The 20,386-nt window shown below is 38.6% G+C and overlaps 1 protein-coding gene across 2 annotated transcripts in view; it reads right to left on the reverse strand.

Moving 5' to 3' along the window:
- RNGTT (RNA guanylyltransferase and 5'-phosphatase) overlaps nucleotides 1–20,386 on the reverse strand; it is a 245,197-nt gene that overhangs the window by 100,383 nt on the left and 124,428 nt on the right. For both annotated transcript variants that reach the window (XM_056125214.1, XM_056125213.1), the window contains one exon: nucleotides 2,144–2,244. In XM_056125214.1, the coding sequence (XP_055981189.1) occupies nucleotides 2,144–2,244 (101 nt within the window). The remainder of the gene's footprint in view (nucleotides 1–2,143; nucleotides 2,245–20,386) is intronic.

The following is a 20,386-nucleotide window of genomic DNA, read 5'->3' on the forward strand; positions in this document are numbered from 1 at the left end:
ACATATGAGTTTTGGAAAAATTTTGTCTGATAATTGTTCCTACTAACCCACTATTCAACATTTCACTTGAAAGCCTAGTTTACTAAACTATTTTCTGATATACACAAAGAACAAAATTAGGTATTTCCATACCCTCCCCCAATACTCTCCCCTGAGATTCAAAGCTTAATATGAGTTTCTATTTTCCAGAGATAAAAGGACTGTATTAACAATGATGTGCCCTAGCTTTCTTCTTTTTACAATAAATTACCATATTTATATTTTGAAGCTGTCAAATGCTAGAGGATATTAAATACCCTCTCATCATAATTAACTCTTTAAACTAAAGGCTTGGTTCAAAACAAACTGTGAAAGTTAAAAGAATATAATTCTATTAATGTCTATTTTTAATTATTTTTAAAAAGCTATTAATTTATTGAAAAACTGATTTGAATTCAAATTGCACAATCACTAGAAAGCTCAAATCTTTCTTCCTTTGCCTTCCACTGTAATAAATAAACAAGAATTTGAATTGGGGGCATTTCAAAGTAACTTCATAAATACTTCAAGCCAACTACAAATATGAAAGCTATAAGAACTACTAATTTCTATAATCAATAATCATATAAAATATGCCACTGAATTAAAAATCAGTATTTTTTTACAAAGACTCAATTATATTATTATAAACACAATTATTCCTTCACTAAGCTAATGTAATGCCAAAAAATTAACTCTCCATTAAATATACAAATTTTAAAATTTTAGATCAGGACATATTCTGCATTGGTTAGAGAAAAATCTAAGGATTATTATAATCTAAAGACATTACAAATATTCTGAAGTCCCAAAAAGTATTCATATACTGAAGAAAAAATATTTTAGAAAAATGGAATAAAATTGATATTTCAGATTCACTTTAAGATTTCAATAAAAATATGAATCAGTGACAGCTGTTCATATTTAGGGCCAAAAATATCTTTGAAAAACATAAGGGTGATTATAAAGAGAAATTAATACAAAACAGAAGTATCTTTTTTGAAATACGTTTCGGGTTCTTAGAGTAGAGGCCAAGAAATGAACTCACTGGGCCACATTCTGAGAAATCTCCAAACTGTTTTTTCTGTAGCAGCTGAAGCAGATGACATTCCTACCTACAGTGGATAAGGATTTTCTTTCCCCACATCCCTGCCAGCAGTGGCTGATTCCAGTCTTTTTTAATATACGCCACTCTCACTAATATGAGGTGTTATCATGTTGTTGCCTTCCCTGATGATAAGGATAAAGAACATTTTTTCATATGTCTAATGGCCACATGTATGTCTTCTTTGAGAAATGGCTGTTCGCCTCTCTCCCCATTTATTGATGAGGTTATTTCCACATTGCTAAGTTTTGAGAGAGCTTAAAATGTCCACGTGCTTTTCTACATGCAAAAATCAAGGCTGAACAGAGAAAAAAATTTTTTAAATACCATTCACAATTGCACCTCAAAATTCAAATACCTGGGAACCAATTTAAGGAGGGGAAAGACTTACACAAACTATTAATCACTGCTAAAAGAAATAGAAGACATGAAGAAATGGAAACACATTCCCAGTCTATGGATTGGAAAAATTAACAATGCTAAAATGAACGTCCTAACTAAAGTACTATACAAATTCGATAAAAATAACAACAGCATTTTTTAGGGGCATGGACCAAATACTGCTAAATGTATATGGAATGCATGTTCTTAACCTCTATATACTCTGCCATTGTGATTTTAAGATATTTGTTATTTAAAAAAATTCTATATTTAAAAGTTGCATGATGCTGCTATGTCCTTGCTCTTCAGGAATGAAAAATTCTATGATTACACAAAAAAAGCTGCATATGCATTTTATTTCAGCTTAGTTTCTGGGCGACAACTAGCAGTGCTCAAGGGCTAGTCCAAATAGTGCTTAGGGAAGCAAATATTAGGTTTTAAGAAGAAAGTTAAGTTTAAAGTAACACTGCAAAATGCTAGCAATCATAGATGAAAATAGTAATCTGTGAAAAATTCGATATAGAGATATATATGTAGAGTACAATATAAACTAAGAAATGTATAGAACAACCTATAAACTGTGAAGCAGAACAGTATTATTTTACACAAAAATGGTGAGGGAACAATGTACATACATACCCTTCTCCTCCCATTCTTGTTATCTTTAGGCGAAAATCCACAGAATTCAGACTTGGAGGTTTCCACTTTAATATGTCATCACATCGACCAGGTTTATATTTCTAAAGTGAATTAAAATAGTAAAGGTTAGTAAGAAGCGAAAAGTTAAGTTCCTATTGAATAAACATAGATCATTTTACTAAGTAACACCAACACAATTTTTATACAAATACTGTTATCTTAAAAGATCAGTGAAGATACCTATTGTCATCTCCTCTACCTCAGTATCACTCTGGTGCTAGAGGCAAGCACTCGACCACTAAGCCACATCCCCAGCCCAATATCTAACTTTCTATTGATATTTCTTTTTTTCCCCCAAAGCATAGAGACATTTATTTGTATGAATTCTCAAAATGCATCACACACACACACACACACACACACACACACACACACACACATATTTTATTTTGGCAATCTTCTCTAAGCAAAACAATTTGATAATATTTTAAATTATTTTTTGGGGACTGGAGCAATAGTAGAACAGGTCGGGCACTTGCCTTGCTACACAGTCAACCCAGGTTCAATCTCTGACATCCCATATGGTCCCCTGAGCACCATTCAGAGTAATTCCTGAGTGCAGAGGTAGCAATAACCCCGAAGCATCACTGAGGTCCAAAACCAAAAAAAAAAAAAAAAAAAAAAAAAAGGTCTATTTTTTCTTGTTCCACTCTATGACAGAGAAATTTACAATGAAAAAATAAATAAATGAAAAATTTTCCAAATACAGCCATCATCAAAAATCTTAAATTAGCAAGACCTCAAAGGTTTCTCCTTACATTTACAGTTACCTTTATTATCATTATCACTGTGGTTTTTCTATAATTCAAAGAAATTCTAGGCAGGACTGAAGAGAAAGTACAGCAAGTAAGGTTCTTGCGGTGCACGCTCAAGAGTAACCCCTGGCAGTGTTCAGGGGACCAGGTGACGCCAGGAGACCCAAACACTATGCAAGACAAGCACTTTAATCCCTGGAACTATCTTGTCAGCCCCATCAACAGGTGAAGAATTTTTAAGTAAAATCATGTATTATCTATCCTTATTAATAAAATTAACTGGGGACATTGGTGGAGGTAAGTCGGCACTGATGAAGGAATAGGTGTTCAAACATTGCAGGACTGAACTCAATCATGAACAACTTTGTAACTTTGTGTCCTATGGTGATTCAATAATTTTAAGTTATGTACTATGAGGTTTTGATATGTGGAGATTGTGAAATAACAAAATAAATCTCTCATATCGTGGTAAACCATTTAAGATATACTATCTTAGAATTTTCAAGTACGTAACACATTACTTGTCAACATGCTCTACCTAAGTTTCCAGAACTTACTTATAACTGAAATATTTTATCCTTTGATTAATATTTCTTTCCTATGGGCAAAGAGAAATACTACGAGATAGTACAGAGGGTAAGGTGCTTTCCTTACATAAGGCCAAGTAGGCTTTAATCCCTGGCATCCCATATAATCCCTCAAGCACCACCCAGTGATTCCTGAGCACAGAACCAGGAGTAAGCCCTGAGCATCATTGGGTGTGACACACCACCCATTTTTCCTGACAACTAAGAGTTGCTATAACCAACATTCTACTCTCTGTTGGGATAAATTCAAGCTTTTCTTGTTTCTTAAAGATCCCTTATATATGTGAGATCATGCAATATAATTTTTCTATGCCTAAGACATTTTTTATTTAGCACAATGTCTTGAAGGTTCGATTTCTTTCTTCTTTAAGGCTGAGTGATATTCTACTGCACAAGTGTTTCACATCTCCATACAGTAGCTTTCTCACTGATCACTTAGAAATTTCTATTTTTATTGATCAGTTGCAGTTATAATATGCCTTTCCTCTGGCTAACAACACTTTATTACTGAGCTTAACAAATTTGCAAAACAGGAGAGGTAATCTGGATTCGCAAACTTTGCGCTTTTCCCAAATACTCTTAGCTAGTGTAGCATTTGTATCTCCATTAAAATAAATTAGTTTGCCAATTTCCATGAAAATAGACACTGGGATTTTTGTTGTTGTTGTTGTTGTTATTGGGGTTTTTTTTTGCTTTTTGGGTCACACCCTGTGATGCACAAAGATTACTCCTGGCTCTGCCCTCAGTAATTACTCCCAGTGCCAGGGGAACCATATGGGCTTCTGGAAATCGATCCGGGATCAGCCGCATGCAAGACAAACACCCTACCCACTGTCCTATCATTCCAGCCCCAGGATTTTTTTTTTAAGTGTAAAGGATTTTACATTATGGGTAACAAGCAAAAGTACCTGTCAATAATTATTTAGTTAAGTCATTTCAAATTAGGGCTCCTTGCCCTTTCTATACATCACTTCACTTCTTCCAAAGTTTCGGGTCTTAATCTGCAAACTGATCCTAAAAACTAGAGGGACACTGACTTAAATTTTCCTGCATCACCATTTGTGGATTTGAAAGAACTGTAGTTCCTCAAGGGAAAAAAGCGCTAAGTGACCAATGCATCTGAGGAAACAATGACCTTTGGTCACATTGTTAACAGATCCTGACTTCAGTCCCCAAAATCCTGTATGAAAATGACCAAAGTTACTGAGATTTTAATTAGGCATCAGGGAAGAAAGGAGATTCTGACAATATTAACTCTTCCAATTCATGATCACTGCAAATTTATCTAGGTTTTATCATTTCTCTCTGGAATTTTCAATACATGAGTTCTGTAGAACTTTTGTCAAATTTACTAATCCTACTGACACCCAAAAAAGTAAGTTATGTCCCTATATGCCGTTAATAAATAATCCAAAAAAGAAACATGAAAAAGCAATTCTATTTAAAGACTATCTCAAAGAACAAAATACCTAGGAATACACTTGGCGAAGGAACTGGATGATAGGTATAATGAAAACTGCAAAAATAAAAGAAGTTAAGGGTGACATAAAAATAGAAAGATATCCCATGTTCATAGATAGGATGTTTTATTACCATCTTTAATATTCCTGACAACCTACAGATTCAATGCAATTCCTATCAAAATTGTAACTGTCACTTTTACAGAAACAGAAAAGTCACTATTCATATTCATATAGTCCTGCAAGAGGCCCCAAATAGCAAAAATGATCTGAAAAGAGAACAATAAAGGTGGAAGATTGCACATTCCAATTTTAAAACTTACTACAAAACAACATAATCCAAAACAGTGGCCTGAGCCGGAACATTAGTACAGTGGAGAAGGAGCTTGCAAGCAGGTCAGCAGGTCAGCAGGTCAGCAGGCAGCCGACCCTGCTTCAATCCCCACCATACAAAATGTTCCTCGAACACTGCCAGGAATGATCACTGAGAGCAGAGAAGTAATCTCTACGCACAATCGGGGGTGGCTGCCACCCCCAGCTCCCTCCTGGAAAAAAAAAAGTGGTCTGATCTAAGGACAGATATCAAGACCATGGGTTAAAACAGAGAAAACAGAAGAAAAAGTCAATAAACAACTGATTTGTTTTTGTCCCAAGTCTATTCAATGATGAAAGAATAATCTCTTAAATGATACAAGGACTAACTAGATTTGCACATGTAAAATGGAAAAACCGGATTGCTACTGCCAGCCATGTACAAAAACTAAATAATGTGTCTTCAGTTACTACTCCTGGCTCTTTGCTTAAGAATGACCCTTGTCTGTGCTTGAAGGACCATACGTGCTTCCAGGGAATCAAGCTAAGGTCAGTGGGATACAAGGCAAGTACTGGAATCCCTGAACTATCTACTGGCCCCTACAAGGGTAAATTTTTAGAATCTGAAATTTTAAATTTCAAATTCAAAATATTGAACTTGATGAATTCTTACCAACAGCACAAGCAAGAAAATATGGACTGGACTTCATCAAATTTAGAAATTTTGCTCATCAGAAGACATTATGAGAGAAAATATATATAATCTCTGTAACGTAATAGCGTGCATATTGTAAGTCTCCAAGAAAGAGGCTTACAATGTTCACACACGCAGATTTGCAATAAATATGAGCAAAACAATGGAGCAGAAAAATACAGACACTACCAAAAGAAAGACAAGTATACAGATTCAGTAAAGTCAATGGGGCAGAGATGACCTAGAATAAAATATCCAGGAAGGGAAAAATGCTATGTGCTATGATTACTAATACTGGGGAGAAGGGTCACATTAGCTGTGCTCTGAGCTTACTCTGGGTTCTGCTCTCAGGAATCACTCCTGGTGGGCTAGAAAACCAGATGGCACGCTGGGTTCAAACCCAGGTTGGTGGCATGCAAGGCGACTGGACTATCTTTCATGCCCTGTTACTAATATATTTTTTTCAAAAATTTTTATATTTTGGGCTGGAGCGATAGCACAGCGGGTAGGGCGTTCGCCTTACAAGCAGCCAACATGGCCGACCCGAGTTCGATTCCTCCGCCCCTCTCGGAGAGCCCGGCAAGCTACCGAGAGTATTCGATATGCCAGACACAGTAACAACAAAGTCTCCAATGGAGACGTTACTGGGCCCGCTCGAGCAAATCGACGATCAACGGGAGGGCCTTTACCTTTACCTTTACCTTTGTTTGTATTATTTCCTATTATACCCAGACTTTGGGCTGGAGCAATAGCACAACAGTAAGGCATTTGCCTTGCATGCAGCCAGCCCGGCCTAGCCGGGTTTGATTCCTCTGCCCCTCTGGGAAAGCCCAGCAAACTACCAAGAGTATCTCGCCGGCACGGCAGAGCCTGGCAAGCTACCCGTGATATATTCGATATGCCAGACACAGTAACAACAAAGTCTCCAATGGAGACATTACTGGGCCCGCTCGAGCAAATCGACGATCAACGGGAGGGCCTTTACCTTTACCTTTATTTTTGTCTACTCCAATATCTATCCCTTCACCAATGTACATTTCCTACCACCAATGTCCCCAGTTTCTTTCCTGCCCCCATTCCTCATTTGCCCCTCCCTCTCTCCCTCCTTCTCTCTCTCTCTCTCCTCTCTCTCTCTCTCTCTCTCTCTCTCTTTAATGTAGGAGTACTGCTATTTATTCAGTCACTGATTAGCTGATTGAATTGGGCATGAACTCCACCTTACTTTTTTTTCTCATAGTTTTATTTATTTATTTTCTTATATTTATTTATTGAATCACTGTGGGAAAAGTTACTAAGCTTTCAGGTTTAAGTCTCGGTCATACAATGATCGAACACCTCTCCCTTCACCAGTCCTCATTTTTCACCAAGAACCCCAATATACCCCCCTCCCACCCCTCCCAATGCCTTGTCCTTCACGCCCTACCGAGGTCATGAGTTGCCCCCCATGAGCGGCTCTCCAGCACAGCCATAATACCAGATGCACAGAAACCAATCTCGTAATTATCTGACTCTTTGCAGAAATCCAAAATCGCGCGGCCGCTGTCGTGGCGGAGCGACATTATATGATTCTCATATAACCAGCTATAGAAAACAAAGTATTTCACAATGCCTTTTCAGCAATTCTGATTGTTGGGGGGGGGGGGAATTCTAACAATAATGGTGCATCTTTTGTCGAAATAATGAATGTAATCAATGTAGAGAAGAGTTAAGTGGAAATCATCTGTTTCTAATATTTTTAATACACAAATCAAATCAGTTTCAAACAAACTTTTAAAAGTGTGAGAAAAACAACAAAAATCCCCAGTTACAGGATCACTTGCTTCAAAGAACATTCAATCTACTACATACTAAACTACAACTCAAGCTTCTCCAACCACTGGAGTTGACAGGAAAGACATTTTATCAGGAGGCGAAAATGTTAGAACATAAACTGTCCCCTCTAGTCTCATGTTTAAACATGCATGAATATAAAATCAAACGTGCAATATTTAAATGGAAGCTTTCATCTATTTATTTGCCCTGAGTGATTCATTTAGGTAACATATCCTGCAGTATGATCAAATATTTTAGTATCTTAAGACTTGCTTTAAATATTCATTTTTATGAATGCTGGAACTATAGAAAGTATTTCCAGTTGTCAGTCCAGAAATGAAGATAATCTGACAAAACTTACTCTTTTTGTAACAAAATATGTATCACAGAAATGCCACTGGCCTTTTAGTAGCAGTGGCCCACTGCAGCAGCAAGGAAGAAGAAAGATGAAGGGGGGAAGGCGTGACCTCATCCCAACCTCTGCAGAGGGAACATCCTACCTACAAACTATCCTTTATCCTTTACTCTGCTCCCTTATTGACTTACAAAACAAGAAATCACTCAGAAACCAAAGTCAATCTAAGTTATTCAATTTACAAAAGCTTATAAAAACAAAAAAGATTTAATGCATAACATTACTTGTAAATGAGTATTACCTGTTCCTCACTCTCTTTTTCTGAAACTCAAGGCTCAATCTAGCCTATTAAAAGAATAACACTCCAAGAGTGACCGAGATTAGTACCAGGAATTTTGCTCCATGGCTTGGAGACCAGTCACACATGCTAGGGGAAAAGGGAGCTCAGATAGAGAAGGGAGCACCAAATAAAGGATGTTGGGAGGATTCTCCCAGGATGGGAGAAGCATGCTAAAAGCAGACTATAGACCAAATATGATTGCCATTCAATGCCTCTTTTGTAAACCACAACACCCAAATGGAGGGAGAGAACAGAGGGGAATGCCCTGCCACAGAGGCAGGGTGGGATGGGGGGGATGGGGAGTGGGAGGGATACTGGGACCCTTGGTGGTGGAAAATGGGCACTGGTGGAGGGATGGGTACTTGATCATTGTATAACTGAAACCCAAGCACAAAAATTTGTAAGTCTACAACTGTACCTCATGGTGTTTCACTAATAAAAATTTTAAAATAAAGAAAAATAAAATTAAAAAAATAAAAGAATAATAGCACTGTAGCACTGTCCTGCCGATGTTCATCTATTTGCCCAAGCGGGCACTAGTAAAGTATATACTGTTTTTATATATAATTCAGAAGTCTAAGTCATTGCTCATCTCAATATCACCAAATCATTAAGAATAATTTGAAATACTAGACTTGATATGATATTACTGGGACTTTCAGTGTATTTCCATCAAAATTAGTAAAATGGTATAAATTTTTAGAAAACTATTTTTAATAGCAGTGTTCAATTAGTGACATAAAACCAACAATGGCACAGAATCCATGATTTCAATTTAAATTATCAATTAAAATGCAAATTCTATTTCAGCAAAATCTATCTTTGAGGCGTCTCTAAAACACACAATAAAATGTTCCATGAATATTTGATAAATTCTAATAAGAATATAATTTTAAAACTTAGTACCCAGGCCAGGGAGACAGCTCAGCAAACATGACACACACTCTTCTTGCAAGTCTGAAACCTGGTGACACATGGTCTCCCGAGTACCAACAGATGCAGCCCTAGAGAGCCCTTTGTACCACCAGGTATGGCCCTGTCAGCTCTGAGCACCTCCAGGGTGCACCTGATATTCCCCAGTACTCTGGAATCCATAGAGCTTTGCAACTCTTCAGGCCTTCCAAATGGGCCACCGAGCCTGGTTGGCCATCCATGATGGGAGTGGTCCCCAGACACCTGAGCACTCTGGAGTGGAGAATAACGGCCACCTCCACCCACAAAATAACTTACTACTACAAAAAGTTAATCTGTTATATTTACTTGTTAGATTACAAAGTGGTTTGAATTAATGTTCATAAAAAGATCGTGGATATCTGTTGCTCTGCAAAATATTCTTTGCTCATGAGCCATAAAATATCAAGTACAAAAATATTATATAAGGAATTGACATTTTTAAATAAATATTTATGAATTATCAAACTTAAAATACAGAATCTTGCTGAACTATAAACAAAGATACAAAAACATCCTTCTAAGCTACAAGTTCCAATGTATAATTAAGGGGTAATACATTTTAATTTCATTAAATTCACCATCATGTAGCTAAATTAAAATGATTATCAAAGCTATATTTAACTGACATACATATTACTTAGTTCTATAGAAATATATCTGATTTTATCAAATGTGCTGTCAAATAAAAAAGTGGGAATATATTATGCTTAAAAATAAATACCATTATCACTGTAAAGAAAAAACATGATGAACGCAAATGTCAGACAACATAGAAATATGCTCAAGAAAATGTTCATTAAATGAGAACAGAACCTGACTTTCAGGCAGAGAACTGCCATGTGTGCCAAATTAAAAATCCCTAAAACTAAAGCAGAGAAAATTAAATGAGGGCATATATGGTATATTTGTTGTATCTATCAGTGGTTCTCAACAAGGGGTGATTTGTGATTCCCACCCCACCCCCATCCTATTAAACAATACCTGCCTTTGGGGTGGTTACACTGGGGTGGGGAGGGACTGCTACTGCCATCTAGTGGGTAGAGACCAGGGATGTCACTAAACGTTCTACAAGGCAGTCCACACTAGTACCCAGCCTAAAAAGTCAATAGCAGCGCATTTGAGAATCTCTGATATAAATGAAACTGACAATGATTATAAGAAAAAAAAATGTTTAGTTGCTCTCACCCTTTGTTAACTACAAACTTTATGATTTTAAGCAAATTCGAAGGGTGAGGTCATTCACGTGGATAACAACCGTAAAGATCCAGAGGTAGCATTACACTTGAATATCTAGAATATTTTATATTCAATACTGAATATTTAAAATGCTTTGCAACCCTATGCTGTACTATGATTTCCACTAGTAAAATATAGACAGCTACACTATCAGAATAGTGTAATATCTCAGGCCCTATTCTGAAATCTGAAGCATAATTTATTTATAAGAATCATCCCAAAACCAAGAGAAATTTCTGACTTAAAAGAGAATCTACTTCATTTTTGTTACTGTTCTAACATTTGTCTTTATGATTTGTTTGGGGGCCATAGGGAAGCTCAGCACCTATTCCTGGCTCTTCACTCAGGGATCTCACCTTCCGGGTTCGGAGGAACACAGGTGGTACCAGGGATTGAACCTGGGTCAACTGTATGCAAGGCAAGTGCCCCACAAGCTGTTCTATTGCTCTGGCCCCTCTAACAGTTACTTTTCAAGAAGATATCTTAACTGATATGCTACTAGATAAAAAAAAAAAACACTCCCTTAATAAGTTGATATGATATTTTGCCTGTTTGACTGAGAAACTGGCAAATATTATGCAAACAAAACAACTCTGTATGGAAGAAAAGCTACATGGACAACGTTACATCCATTAGCAGGTATATAAATACCGGAAAGAGTTGAAAATAAAAAAATCGACAGTCAACCCAACCATAATAAAGGAGTCTGGGGTCTTCATCTAACCCAGGAGAGAGATCAGAGGTGTTAAAATGAGCACTCAAGATTTGCAAAGGAGGTACAGCAGAGAAACATCAAAATCAGAGGGGTGGAGGGAAAAGCAGAAGAACCAGAACCCTGAACCAGAAGAAGAATGTTAAGAACTGAATTTCAAAGAGCAACTGAGTTACAAAAACGTCCTACACAAGGGAAAGGGACCAAGGCTATGAGTTGAAGGGACAGAAATATAAACTGCTCGGTATTCTATGCTGCTCTTATTGATATGGAAAGGAAGTTTCAATAAAAAAGATTCACATCCAATAAAAAATATCAAGGCAATCTCCTGCTATTCTATTTCTGAAATGTCAAATTTGTTATTGTAGTAAGAGAGATCAACATCCAGCCTATTGGGGCCGGAGTGATAGTACAGCTGGTAGGACGTTTGCCTTGCATGCTGCCGGCCAGGGTTTAATTCCTAGCATCCCATATGATCCCCCAAGATTCACCTGGAGTAATTCCTGAGTGCAGAGCCAAGAATAACCCCTGAGCATCACTGGGTGTGACCCAAAAAAGAAAAACAAACCAACAAAAACCATCCAGTCTATTGGCTTAGTACACACACACACACACACACACACACACACACACACACAAAACCCACACACACATAAAAAAGTGAAATTAGAGGCCCCAAAGGCATGCAATAACTCCCTCTTTAAAATTATTATTATTATTATTATTACTACTATTATTATTAGGGCACCTCAGGAGATCCAGGGGCCCCATCAATGATTCTCAGCCAGCCCAGCTATCAGTTGAGCACAAGAGTTTGAGATTGCAATGCTGCCAGGCCTGTAGTGCTAGAGATACTCAGGCCACCGGAGCAGCATTGGGGGTCCCCAGGTCTGTACTTAATGGTGCTCTGGGGACCATCTATTGGTGAGATTCAAACCCAGGTCAGATGTATGCCAGGTAGTGCCTTAACCTGACCCCAAGCTCCTTTTAAGGGGGGGGGGGGGGGGGGGGGGGGGAGTGCCATGGATCAAATCCAGGTCTCAAACACACAAAGGCCTCCAACACATAATGCTCAGCCCCTTATGCTCTCTCTCTAGCCCCTTCCTTTTTTTCACAGCTAAACACTGAAAGCTGGAATGATTATAAGTTAACAACAAAAGCCCTCAAACCTCAGGAAATAAAAAATAAAAGGCATGGTTTAACCAAAAGCAAATGATACTAGGTTGAAGGGGCTGGGGTTGATGATCTCACGAGAAGAGATGACAAAACTGTTCTAAGAGAACGGCTAAGCTTTCTAATTACTCTCCATCTAGTTTTGTGTGGAGTGGTGAGTGGGAGGGGGAGACAAACGGTAAGTGCCTGGAGCAAGTAGAGAGAACTCAGACAACCTGATAGAGGTCTTCAGCACCTAAGCCTCTCCTAATCTCCACCACCCGGACCCACGAGAAAGATGTGAACCAAGTCTCTTGTCCTATGGAGCCTGAACGTCCAGCGCACCGTGACCCTCCTCTCTGGGTCCACCCAAATGACTCCCTTACTCATGGCCTCTGCACAATCACCCTATGCACCATAACATAATGTGCTGCTATGTCAAGTTTCTTTTATAAAAATTACAAAATTTGGACTGGAGAGATAGCACAGCGGGTAGGGCGTTTGCCTTGCACGCGGCCGACCCAGGTTCGATTCCCAGCATCCCATAGGGTCCCCTGAGCACCGCCAGGAGTAACTCCTGAGTGCAGAGCCAGGAGTAACCCCCGTGCATCGCTGGGTGTGACCCAAAAAGAAAAAAAAAATTACAAAATTTTCTTTAACATCAGTGGTGTCAAATAATGATAGAGCCAGGGGCTGGAGCCATAGCACAGCGGGTAGGGCGCTTGCCTTGCACGCAGCCAACATGACCAACACAGGTTTGATTCCCAGCCTCCCATATGGTCCCCTGAGCACCGCCAGGAGCAATTCCTGAGTGCATGAGCCAGGAGTAACCCCTGAGCATCGCCGAGTGTGACCCAAAAAAAAGCAAAAAAAAAAAAAAAAAAAAGAATGATAGAGCTGACTATCCAAGCCAGAGTCAACAACAGGGGAAATCACGAGACCCAAACTTTAATAATCCGACTTAAAAGATGCCTGTCAAGATGGCAGGCTGAGGCTGGGGAGGGGGGGGTGTAGGGGGAAAGGGGGAGGGTAGGAGAGGGAACCTGGGAACACTAGTGAAGGGAAGCTGACACTAGTGATGGGATCAGTGATGGAACATTAAGTGTCAAAAACCCAACAATGAATAACTTTGTAACTCACGGCACTTAAATAAAATTAAATTTGGAAAAAGAAATGATTATAGGGCAAAGGCAGTCTAGACTAATATTAATAGCAGTCACCTTTAAATAAAGATTATTTCTGTGCTTTTTAAAAATTATGAAATTTTCTTTATTCATAATTTTTGTGAAATTTTCATTCAAAGGTTAATGGAATTTTATGTCAGATGACAGTATTCTTGAATTTTAAGTGAAAGTCAGTCCTGAATTGTGATTATATCAGCTTTTTTAATTTAAAAAGAAAAATGGGTGCCAATCATAGGTCATATATACTGCTGAGTTTTATAAATTACAAATATGAAGAAGGGCAGGGTTTCTGCCATCAAAGGAGCTACATTATCACTACTTTAACCTTTTAACAAATTTGTAGTAAACAGTGCCAACAAAAAATAATTTTCTATGCTCTTAGCAATGTTATGAAAATTTGATATAAGCACACACATTCTCTGATAGAAGAAAGTAAGAAACATCAAGAAAGCACATACATAGATACAGATGTCATGTAACAGAACATAGTAGACACAGGTGGTGGAGGAAATATTAACAATTATTACAGAGATCTTTTGTACTTCATAAAAACCAGCACAGAAATAATTATCAGATGTTCTTTAAGAAACACTTAACTTGATAATCAAATGATGAAATAAGAGTAACATCGAAAGTAATAAGAAACAATTTAAGGGTGAAGAAACAGCTTATGTAAATATGTACTCACTGAAGCATATTTTTCACTTTGTTGCTTTTACAAAATGAATTGGTCAATCAATAGAAAAGTGATCACCGAACTTGAACAACCAAAAAATAATAATTTTCTTACACAAACTGGCAAAAAATGTACTTTTAGACATTTTGTTCTACATTTTGCAACTGCCATAAGCATAAGGGCTGTGAGATATCAGTATTAAGTACTTTCTTTCTGCTAATACAATACACCCCTTCCCCATCACCACTGCCCCCCCCAAAAAAAACCTGTTGGTCAGAGTAAATCAGAGTACTAACATAACAAATATAGCACTGTAGCACTGTCCTCCCATTGTTCATCGATTTGCTTGAGTGGGCACCAGTAACGTCTCCACTGTGAGACTTGTTGCTGTTTTTGGCATATCAAATATGCCATGAGGAGCTTGTTAGGCTCTGCCTTGTGGGAGGGATACTCTCAGTAGCTTGTCCAGCTCCCCGAGAGGGACAGAGGAATCAAACCCGGGTCGGCCATGTGCAAGGCAAACACCCTACCCACTGTGCTATCGCTCCAGCCCATATATATATATATATATATATATGTATATATATATTAGTATATTCATATACTAACAGCCCATATATATTATATAGTATATTTATATACTAATAAATATAAATATTTTTAAATCCTGGGAACAGAAAAATATCTTAAACTGTTTTGTCAACAAAATATAATGGGGGATACAATAGGACTGAGGTTGGGGCCTCTGCCTTGGATAAGAAAGACTCCAGTTCAATCCTGAACATCAGATGGTCCCCAGACATCACTACGTGCAACCCTAAGGGCATCCACAAGCACTTCTGGGACAGGAGCCAGAAATTTCCTACCCCACACAGCCCTGGCAGTACTGTGTCCCCAAACCTCGCCTCCAACCCCAGCCCAGATGTCCATAGATTCCTGGCACAGACTTCCAAGGTCTCCTAAGCACTGCCTGGGAGAGCCCAAACAAACCCTCTACCCACCCCCCCAAACACTCTCTCTCTCTCTCTCTCTCTCTCTCTCTCTCTCTCTCTCTCTCTCTCTCACACACACACACACACACACACACACACACACAAAACTGTGGGTCCGGGAGATAGCTCAAAGGGTAGAGCACGTGTCCTGAAGTTGGTGGTCCATAGTTCATATCCTGAACACCCTGAGGTGTGCCTCCAGGGCTGAGAAGCAGCACACAGCCAACACACACCAGAACACAAGCACCAGCCAGAAGTCTCACTGGGTGTGACCCTCTGGGCCCACTGAAGTCAAAACAGTATGAAAAAAATCTAGGGGGAAATAAGTTAAAAACTAGTTAAGAATAGATAACGGGAATGTGCAAAGCAGAATATCACCTATGGATTTTAATACATGTAGTTTAAAATACCTGAATTTTGTGGGTTTTTAAGGTGAAAATTCAGGTAGAGAATAGCCCTCTGAGATCAGGATGAACCCTTCTTTCAATCCTAAGCACCACAAAAAGACAAAAACTACCACTTGCAGCATTCCTTAAATCTGCCAATAATGCTTCAACAAGAAACACTGTTAGCAAGGAAAAATAAATTACTTCTAATTAAGTATTTATTATGTATCATTTTCATGAGAATTGATTTTCTACTTTATACATTTACCACCTTGTAATTCAAGATACTCTATTTTATGTGAAGACCTTAATATCCTTTCCCCATTCTCAATATCAATGTATATCATCATGAACAGATTATTTTACTTGTATAGCTTCATTATACTTCTGTATCCAAAAGAAATAATTACACATTATTTCATTTCAAACTATTCTGTCAACAAAACAGAATGGGGGATGCAAGTATTTTTATTAAAACTAGAAAAATGATGTTCTCTGCTTTTCCATGCACACAGTAAGCTGCTATGTTATAGAAGTTGAACAAAGATTTTTAAAAAATTAAAGTTAAACACAGTGTATTTTCCTACTTGGCACTCTACTATTACAATCTTTGAAAATTACTGTATTTTTCTATAAAAAAATAATAATAACGCATTTGGGGAAAACACAGAATGACACCTCTCCAGTCTGCCAGGAAACAGAGCCCTCCTTCAATTGAAGACCCATCAAAATATGCAAGCAAATGTCATGGCAACAGAAGCTCTCACCATGGAAACATCATCTCTGCTATAGAGGAAAACCACTCTAATTCGTCATATACTTCAAGACAAGGCATAACTCCTATTTTCATTTTGCAATTTATCCATAACATTCAATATACCTGGCAGTAGTAAAGATTTAATAAAAATATTAATATTTCACAAGAATGCAATATTAAAATCAAACTGACTCAATTTACATGCAAACTGATTAACACCAGGGATACAAAATCAAACTGACCCACCTTAGAGATAGTGATGGGGAAAAAAAATTTTTAATTATATTATTATTGGTTGAGAGTAAATACACTGGTCTCAATATAGAAATAGCTATGTTTCCCTAACTGCAGTATAGCTGTTAGATAAACCAGAAAAGATTCTTTAAAAATGAAACATAGAATTTAAATAAAATTTCAATATTATTACCTCAATTTTACAACTCATTATATAATTATTTTCATCACAGTAATAAGATTATTGATTAAAAAATCTTATCTAGAACAGATAAAATTAAATAAGATATTCAGAGGTTAGAAATTAGCAATAACTAAAATGACTGTGAAACAGAAATCATTAAAATCCTCTTGCGGAGCTAGTAAACAAATATAAAATATATTAAACTTAAAGATATAACAGCTGCAAAGCTAAAAATTTACTACCTATGAAATATTAAAATGCCAAACAGTCATTTTATAATGTGCATTTTTAGGTAACAGACCACAAAGTTTGCAACTCAAAATGTCAACGAGATCATAAAACTGGAAGTAAATTTTATACGTAAGACTCGGATAAAACTTAATTGGTTTACAATACTAATAGCCAGAAAAAGATTCAATCTGATATTGGATCTTTTTAAAAATGATCATTTCAAGAGTTGGCAATGTAGCTCAAAATTAGAACACATGCCCTTCACAGTATGGGGCTCTGGGCTCCATCCCCAGGACTCACCCCGAAAAATGGAATCAGCTTTATGGTGGTAGATGCGAATGGGCCACATATATGAGAAAAGATGTGAAATCATACCCTTAACACATACAGTCTTATAAACCAATGATACTTCATTTAAAAGCCTAAATAAGGACCAGAGCAATAGTACAATGGATGGGGCACTTGCCCTGCACATGGCCGGCTCATATTCAATCACAGACACTACCTCTTGTGCCCTGAGCACTGCCAGGAGTGATGTCTGAGCACAGAGGCAAGAATAAGCCTTGAGTGATAGTAGAGATAAGGACCTGGAGGATTGCTCCACGGCTTGGAAGTCAGCCTCACATGCTGGGGAAAAAGGCAGATCAGAGAGAGAAAGGACCACCAAGTAAAGGGTGTTTTGGAGGGCCTGCTTGGGATGGGAGATGTGTGCTGAAAGCAGATTACAGACCGAACATGATGGCCACTTAATACCTCTGTTGTAAACCACAGCACCCATAAGAGAGAGAGAGAGAGTAAAAGGGAATGCCCTACGGGGGGAGATAATGGGAACATTGGTGGTAGAGAAGGGGCACTGGTGGAAGGATCAGTGCTCAATCATTGTATGACTAAAATGTGAGCAGGAAAGTTTGTAAGTCTGTAACTGTACCTCATGGTGATTCATTAAAAAATATATAAATAAATCACTATCGCCCCATTGTTCATTGATTTGCTCAACCAGGCACCAGTAACATCTCCATTCATGCCTGTCACATGCTAGCGTAGCCCGATGGCATAATGGGGGCTCTTTCAGGGTCAGTGGAATGAGAACCATTATTGTTACTGTTTTTGGCATATCAAGTATGCCAGGGGTAGCTTGCCAGGCTCTGCCATGTGGGCGGGATACTCTCAGTAGCTTGCCGGGCTCTCCAAGAGGGATGAAGGCTTTTGGGGCAGCCTCTAATCACCTTTACAGGTGTTCCCAGTCAGGTACATATTCGGGCAGGAGACTCTCGGTAGCCTGCTGGGTTCTCTGAGAGTGAGTACTAGACAATAAGAGGTCGCATGGTCCTCCAAGGGGCCCCAGTGAGGACAGCCAGGCGTGGGGGCAGGAGACTCTGTGTTGTTCTCTTCTGGGAGCTTGGATTTATAGTCTCTGGATCTTGGCCATTGATGGGTTTACATGGCAGGTGGTGGGTGTAATTGTCTGGCTACTAGAAGATGGGGGATCTGGGTGGAAGAGGCCCAGTCCCAAACCAAGCAGGCTTGGAGATCTCAGCCCCAGGTCCCGCATACCTGGGTTCCTCTGCCAGTTCCTTCATGAATGAGGCCATCCTAGTGTGTGGAGAGTGGTCTCAGCATGGCTGTGGCTGGGTCCTGGAGGTCTTCAGCTGCCAGGCTCTGCTCAGGGCAGAGAGGGAAACTCAACCCGCCCCCCTCCAAGGGGCCCTGGTAAGGACAGCCAGGCACGGGAAAAATATTTAAATTTTTTAAAATAAAAATTTTAAAAAGAGTAAGCTTGGGCAATGCCAGGTATAGAGCAAAAACTATAAAAACAGAAGACCATAAATAAATTAAATCTATAATTCTTCATATCAAATATTTCGATGTAATTAAAATAAGTTTGATGAAAACTTGAACCTTATCTCAAATTGAGGCTCATACTGAAAGTCACTCTTTTGCTGAAAATGCCCCTCCAAAATTCTAAAATGTTTAAACAGGTAAGTACAGCTGAAAGTTCAAAGCTTTTAAAATTTTGTAGAAAATTAAGTCACCTTTAAATATAAATATCAGTGATTATTTTATTGCAACAATTGAAAAATGCCACAAAGCAGCATGTCTCTCTCTTTCTTCTCTCTCTCTCTCTCTCTCTCTCTCTCTCTCTCTCTCTCTCTCTCTCTCTCTCTCTCTCATACACACACACACACACACACACACACACAAAAGCATACTGGCTTCAAATTTAACTTAGGCCCTTCTTAACCTTAGCACAAGGGGAAATCACTAATGATTAAGGAAGATCACTCTGAAAGTTGTACACATGAAAAACAGGAACAGGCAAGAGGCAAGAAATACAGCGTCAACCAAACAGCACCAAAGACTCAAGAGTTCAGCTAAAGTCTGTCTCTGAAGCATGAGTCTCTGCAAACCGTACTCTCTATTCCAGGCAAATCCTCCCAAAGCAGAGTCTGGAGGATTGGTCTCCGCACAGGCTAAAGAAAATAAGAACTACAGAATCTAACATTTGGATAGCACCCAATTATAGGTAATGGGTGAAAATTTTATGCACATTTTAACTTGATAAAGAGTTGCTTACTGCTTTGTAGGTGGAAAGGGGAGACACAAAGAAGGCGGGAAAATAAATGGATTTTCCCCCATGAGGGAGCATGATCCTACCAACATCTAATATCGATGTAGCTATAGATTTTTCCTTTCCATTGTAAGAAAACCATGTGTGTTTTAAAGCACCAGGAGAGTGGTATACATTGTAACTGCCATAGAAATAACCAGCACTGGGGCAATGCATTAGTATAGTAGGTAGGGAATTCGCCTTACACACAGCCGACATGGTTTCGATCCTCAGCACCCCATATGGCCCCCCAGCACCAGGAGTGATCGCTGAGCATAAAGCCCTGAGACTGCTGGGTATGGGGAAAAACAAAAAAATTTTTTTCCACTAAAAAACATTTTTTTTCCAGACTTACACATTTTTGTGCTTGGGTTTCAATTATACAATGATCAAACACCCATCCCTCCACCAGTATGCATTTCCCACCACCACGGATCCCAGTATCCCTCCCACCCTCCCAGCCCCCATCCCACCCTGCCTCTGTGGCAGGGAATTTCCCTCTCTCTCCTTTTGAGTGCTGTGGTTTGCAAAAGAGGCATTGAGTGGCAATCATGTTTGGTCT

Source organism: Sorex fumeus, unplaced genomic scaffold, assembly GCF_029834395.1.
Source record: "Sorex fumeus unplaced genomic scaffold, SorFum_2.1 ptg000054l, whole genome shotgun sequence".
NCBI lineage: Eukaryota > Metazoa > Chordata > Mammalia > Eulipotyphla > Soricidae > Sorex > Sorex fumeus.